General features: G+C 38.5%; 2 protein-coding genes across 2 annotated transcripts; one reads left to right on the top strand and one right to left on the bottom strand.

Annotated features, from left to right (window-relative positions):
- Positions 1 to 219: 219 nt before the first annotated feature.
- LOC140008441 (beta-galactosidase-like) lies at positions 220 to 3,222 on the top strand. The gene is made up of 9 exons (XM_072052773.1): positions 220 to 1,019; positions 1,144 to 1,239; positions 1,350 to 1,462; positions 1,628 to 1,694; positions 1,802 to 1,894; positions 2,054 to 2,197; positions 2,588 to 2,676; positions 2,798 to 2,903; positions 3,031 to 3,222. The coding sequence occupies exons 1-9, from the start codon at positions 858 to 860 to the stop codon at positions 3,205 to 3,207; spliced, it is 1,047 nt and encodes a 348-aa protein (XP_071908874.1). The 5' UTR covers positions 220 to 857; the 3' UTR covers positions 3,208 to 3,222.
- A 43-nt stretch (positions 3,223 to 3,265) lies between these two features.
- Positions 3,266 to 5,312, bottom strand: LOC140008616 (beta-galactosidase 12-like). Its single transcript, XM_072053440.1, has 6 exons — positions 4,510 to 5,312; positions 4,290 to 4,385; positions 4,067 to 4,179; positions 3,835 to 3,901; positions 3,635 to 3,727; positions 3,266 to 3,475 (listed from the first exon to the last, which is right to left on the bottom strand). The coding sequence occupies exons 1-6, from the start codon at positions 4,669 to 4,671 to the stop codon at positions 3,266 to 3,268; spliced, it is 741 nt and encodes a 246-aa protein (XP_071909541.1). The 5' UTR covers positions 4,672 to 5,312.
- Between the last annotated feature and the right edge of the window lie 417 nt (positions 5,313 to 5,729).

Genomic DNA, 5,729 nt, shown 5'->3' with positions numbered 1-5,729 from the left:
GTACGTCCCCTGTAGCTTCCTTTCACAAAAGCTAAAACGATGTTACGCTTCTCCATTTTCCGCACCTATGTGTAAAGCATCAGAAACTATGGAATTTCATTTTCTTTTCGTTTCCTCAATCGCAGCCATAAAACTAGTACAAGACGACAGGTCTTCCTTCATTCTACACCTCAAATTAAAAATGTAACGAACAAAACCACCCCAAAGGATCCTTTCTCCTTATCCTGATATGGGATATATTTTTAGTCTTTTCAAAGGCAAGAGTCAAAAAGATTGTCCAAAATGACTCACAATTGAGTAGCATCTTATCAAAAACTCCGAGTCACATAATCAAATGTGCTTGCTTGAATTAGCGTGAATTTCTAAGCAGAAAAGATAGATCCCCAACCGACCTCCCCACCCAATCCCCCAACAATGTGTCCCACTTCCCTCCAATCTTTAGCTCTTTACTTGTATAAATAGCCATTAGCAGGCCTCCAAAGCTCTCATGCTTAAAAATCAAATTCTATTTCAAAGCCAAATTCGTACTTGCAGGCTGCCTGCCACCCTTGGCTCCATAAAAGCCAAAACCATCCTCCACAGAATACTATCATCAATATAGAATAAACACCTCATTCTCAAAAGAAGCACCGGAGAAAGATTAGGAAAGGAAAAGGAGGCGGGACATAGGCTGCTTGTTATTTCCCTCTATTTTATCAGCTTCTTTTGTTGTTCTTTTGTATTTTAGTACAGACAAAAGGCAAAATTTTAAGAACGTAAAAAGCGAAGAACTCAAGGACAAAAAGGACCCCATTTGGCTTTGAGATTTGAGGCTCTGAAAAAAGAGAATAGGAGAATTCCGGGGCTCAATTAGGAAAATGTTGAGAACCAACATTTTGTTGTTGATCATAGTTCTGGTATCATTTCTTAGTTGTACAGTTAGAGCCAAAGTCTCTTATGATGGCAGGTCATTCATCATTAATGGTCAGAGAAAAATTCTTATTTCTGGCTCCATTCATTATCCCAGAAGCACTCCTGAGGTAACAATCGCCAATATGAATATCCCCTGTTTTTTTCTTTTCGAGTATGCATGCTTTAGTGATGAATTTCTTTCTGATGAGTCTTTTTTCTTTTTTCAACTTATTTACTTGGGGTGGGATGCAGATGTGGCCTGATCTTATACAGAAGGCTAAAGACGGAGGCTTGGATGTGATACAAACATATGTATTTTGGAATGTGCACGAGCCTTCTCCTGGAAGGGTATTCTTGAATTTCCAATCCACTTTTTTCTTGAACAATGATCAATTCTATCTGAAAACTAAAGGTTCCTTCCTGTAATCTATATTTATCTCGAATTTGTATTTCTGCAGTATAATTTTGAGGGCAGGGGCGATATCGTCAGATTCCTCAAGCTAGTAAAAGCTGCTGGTCTTTACGCCCATCTTCGCATTGGCCCCTACATTTGTGCAGAATGGAACTTTGGGTAATGCAGATAAATAACTATCTACTACATTCATACGTTCACATGTATCTTAAATTTCTTTTATTAATGTTGAAATGGGAAGTAACACTGTACTAGTAATAGAAATGTATGGGTATTGGTTTTGGTATTGAATTCCTCTGTTTCTTCTGTGTTTTAATGATGCAGGGGTTTCCCGGTCTGGCTAAAATACGTGCCCGGCATGGAATTTAGGACAGACAACGGGCCTTTTAAGGTACTAACTCAACTACAGAAGGGCCCCTTTTTAAATCCACCAATGGCTGTGTTTTATGGTTCGGTTTTAGTTTGACTTCTGAAATTTACTTTTTGACCATGACGAAGGCGGCAATGCAAGGATTTGTTACGAAAATTGTCAACTTGATGAAGTCAGAAAATTTGTTCGAGCCTCAGGGAGGACCAATTATTATGTCCCAGGTTGGAAAATAAATACTTGTGATCTTTTTTTTTTTTTTTTTGTCTGTTTCCGTGTTTCTAGATGGGTATGGGTTCTGTTTCATTCGTGGTTTTTCGTTTATTACAAGGTCTGTTGCAACCAATTCTTAGGATTTATTTGGGATATTTGCATGTTTCCAGATAGAGAACGAGTATGGCCCAGTTGAGTGGGAGATCGGAGCTCCAGGTAAAGCATATACCAAATGGGCGGCACAAATGGCTGTTGCTCAAAACACTGGTGTTCCATGGGTCATGTGCAAGCAAGATGATGCCCCTGATCCTGTTGTAAGCAATTCTTTCTACCACCTCTTTTTTTGCCCTTTTTTTTCCGAGTTTATTAGGGTGATATAGGGCCCAAATGGTTCCTAAAGCTTTTGGTTTTGTTTATTTTGTCCCTGGAAAGATTATCTTCAATCAGTAGAGTTTGGATGTTTGGTTATATGCTTGATATTTGACCCATTAGGTTTGGCTGAACAGATTTGGCTGATCTTACCGAGGGAAGTAAATTAATGCCCACAAATATGTCGGACAAATCTATTAATCTGAAAATGAATTTTGTATTCGGCTGCTGAATTCGATGTCTTTTCTGTTCCAGCTCTTCTCTTGAAGGTGAATCTGCAAAAGCGTTCCATTTTCTGTTCTCAAGCTTCTCATACTCTTTTTATTATATTGCAGATAGACGCTTGCAATGGTTTCTACTGTGAAGGTTTTGTTCCAAACAAGCCTTACAAACCAAAAATGTTTACTGAAATCTGGACTGGCTGGTGAGTCACTCGAAAAAAAAAAAAAAAAAAATTCCCTTTTTATCCATTCCTGCTGTTCTCTAGGTTTTCGTGCTAATTAGAAGTTAAGAAACCTTCTGATGTCCCTCCTACTATATCCCAGGTATACACAATATGGAGGACCAAATCCCCATCGACCAGCAGAGGACTTGGCATATGCAGTTGCAAGGTTTATCCAAAACAATGGTTCATTTTTCAACTACTATATGGTTAGTCAAATCTTAAATGCATATTGGGAAACAAATTCTAGCCCACTGCCTTTATATGATTTAGGTAATTAGCTTACTATGTTTTGAAATGTCTGTGTATTTTGTGTTTTTGCATTGGTGGCCGCAGTATCACGGAGGAACAAATTTTGGCCGGACTGCTTCTGGTCTTTTTGTTGCCACTAGCTATGACTATGATGCTCCAATTGATGAATATGGTACGTTTCAGTATCATACCAATTTTAAATCTTCGATATTTTGTAAACTGCACATAAAATGGCATATGATGATCAAAAAGGATGAATGACTGTTTCGTGCAACATCGGATGTCCCTCACAGCAAAAGTGCAGCTCTCAATATGACTGCTATATCACCCTAATAAACTCGGAAAAAAAAGGGCAAAAAAAGAGGTGGTAGAAAGAATTGCTTACAACAGGATCAGGGGCATCATCTTGCTTGCACATGACCCATGGAACACCAGTGTTTTGAGCAACAGCCATTTGTGCCGCCCATTTGGTATATGCTTTACCTGGAGCTCCGATCTCCCACTCAACTGGGCCATACTCGTTCTCTATCTGGAAACATGCAAATATCCCAAATAAATCCTAAGAATTGGTTGCAACAGACCTTGTAATAAACGAAAAACCACGAATGAAACAGAACCCATACCCATCTAGAAACACGGAAACAGACAAAAAAAAAAAAAAAAAGATCACAAGTATTTATTTTCCAACCTGGGACATAATAATTGGTCCTCCCTGAGGCTCGAACAAATTTTCTGACTTCATCAAGTTGACAATTTTCGTAACAAATCCTTGCATTGCCGCCTTCGTCATGGTCAAAAAGTAAATTTCAGAAGTCAAACTAAAACCGAACCATAAAACACAGCCATTGGTGGATTTAAAAAGGGGCCCTTCTGTAGTTGAGTTAGTACCTTAAAAGGCCCGTTGTCTGTCCTAAATTCCATGCCGGGCACGTATTTTAGCCAGACCGGGAAACCCCTGCATCATTAAAACACAGAAGAAACAGAGGAATTCAATACCAAAACCAATACCCATACATTTCTATTACTAGTACAGTGTTACTTCCCATTTCAACATTAATAAAAGAAATTTAAGATACATGTGAACGTATGAATGTAGTAGATAGTTATTTATCTGCATTACCCAAAGTTCCATTCTGCACAAATGTAGGGGCCAATGCGAAGATGGGCGTAAAGACCAGCAGCTTTTACTAGCTTGAGGAATCTGACGATATCGCCCCTGCCCTCAAAATTATACTGCAGAAATACAAATTCGAGATAAATATAGATTACAGGAAGGAACCTTTAGTTTTCAGATAGAATTGATCATTGTTCAAGAAAAAAGTGGATTGGAAATTCAAGAATACCCTTCCAGGAGAAGGCTCGTGCACATTCCAAAATACATATGTTTGTATCACATCCAAGCCTCCGTCTTTAGCCTTCTGTATAAGATCAGGCCACATCTGCATCCCACCCCAAGTAAATAAGTTGAAAAAAGAAAAAAGACTCATCAGAAAGAAATTCATCACTAAAGCATGCATACTCGAAAAGAAAAAAACAGGGGATATTCATATTGGCGATTGTTACCTCAGGAGTGCTTCTGGGATAATGAATGGAGCCAGAAATAAGAATTTTTCTCTGACCATTAATGATGAATGACCTGCCATCATAAGAGACTTTGGCTCTAACTGTACAACTAAGAAATGATACCAGAACTATGATCAACAACAAAATGTTGGTTCTCAACATTTTCCTAATTGAGCCCCGGAATTCTCCTATTCTCTTTTTTCAGAGCCTCAAATCTCAAAGCCAAATGGGGTCCTTTTTGTCCTTGAGTTCTTCGCTTTTTACGTTCTTAAAATTTTGCCTTTTGTCTGTACTAAAATACAAAAGAACAACAAAAGAAGCTGATAAAATAGAGGGAAATAACAAGCAGCCTATGTCCCGCCTCCTTTTCCTTTCCTAATCTTTCTCCGGTGCTTCTTTTGAGAATGAGGTGTTTATTCTATATTGATGATAGTATTCTGTGGAGGATGGTTTTGGCTTTTATGGAGCCAAGGGTGGCAGGCAGCCTGCAAGTACGAATTTGGCTTTGAAATAGAATTTGATTTTTAAGCATGAGAGCTTTGGAGGCCTGCTAATGGCTATTTATACAAGTAAAGAGCTAAAGATTGGAGGGAAGTGGGACACATTGTTGGGGGATTGGGTGGGGAGGTCGGTTGGGGATCTATCTTTTCTGCTTAGAAATTCACGCTAATTCAAGCAAGCACATTTGATTATGTGACTCGGAGTTTTTGATAAGATGCTACTCAATTGTGAGTCATTTTGGACAATCTTTTTGACTCTTGCCTTTGAAAAGACTAAAAATATATCCCATATCAGGATAAGGAGAAAGGATCCTTTGGGGTGGTTTTGTTCGTTACATTTTTAATTTGAGGTGTAGAATGAAGGAAGACCTGTCGTCTTGTACTAGTTTTATGGCTGCGATTGAGGAAACGAAAAGAAAATGAAATTCCATAGTTTCTGATGCTTTACACATAGGTGCGGAAAATGGAGAAGCGTAACATCGTTTTAGCTTTTGTGAAAGGAAGCTACAGGGGACGTACGCTTGATACTACTAACTAGAAGTGTTAATCAGCTTCAAATTTCTTCCAGTTGGTCGAATAATTATTGTGAGTATTGTTTTAGGGTCACTATTGAAAATTGACAAATAAAAACTGGCGGATGCTTGGCCGGATTCTAGTTAGAAATTACGGTTCTCCACTTGCACTACTTGTTTTCGCTTTTAATAATTCACAGGTATTGAT

Source organism: Coffea arabica, chromosome 6c (assembly GCF_036785885.1).
Source record: "Coffea arabica cultivar ET-39 chromosome 6c, Coffea Arabica ET-39 HiFi, whole genome shotgun sequence".
NCBI lineage: Eukaryota > Viridiplantae > Streptophyta > Magnoliopsida > Gentianales > Rubiaceae > Coffea > Coffea arabica.
Note: the sequence above shows the minus strand (reverse complement) of the source record. Positions and strands in the feature narration are given on the sequence as shown.

Excerpts from the sequence above, each read along its gene's own strand:
- LOC140008441 (XM_072052773.1), top strand. The coding sequence starts at position 858 with ATGTTGAGAACCAACATTTTGTTGTTGATCATAGTTCTGGTATCATTT. Across the intron at positions 1,463-1,627 it reads TGTGCAGAATGGAACTTTGG|GGGTTTCCCGGTCTGGCTAA; the intron begins GTAATGCAGATA and ends TTAATGATGCAG. Across the intron at positions 1,895-2,053 it reads GACCAATTATTATGTCCCAG|ATAGAGAACGAGTATGGCCC; the intron begins GTTGGAAAATAA and ends GCATGTTTCCAG.
- LOC140008616 (XM_072053440.1), bottom strand. The coding sequence starts at position 4,671 with ATGTTGAGAACCAACATTTTGTTGTTGATCATAGTTCTGGTATCATTT. Across the intron at positions 4,386-4,509 it reads ATCCCAGAAGCACTCCTGAG|ATGTGGCCTGATCTTATACA; the intron begins GTAACAATCGCC and ends GGTGGGATGCAG. Across the intron at positions 4,180-4,289 it reads ACGAGCCTTCTCCTGGAAGG|TATAATTTTGAGGGCAGGGG; the intron begins GTATTCTTGAAT and ends GTATTTCTGCAG.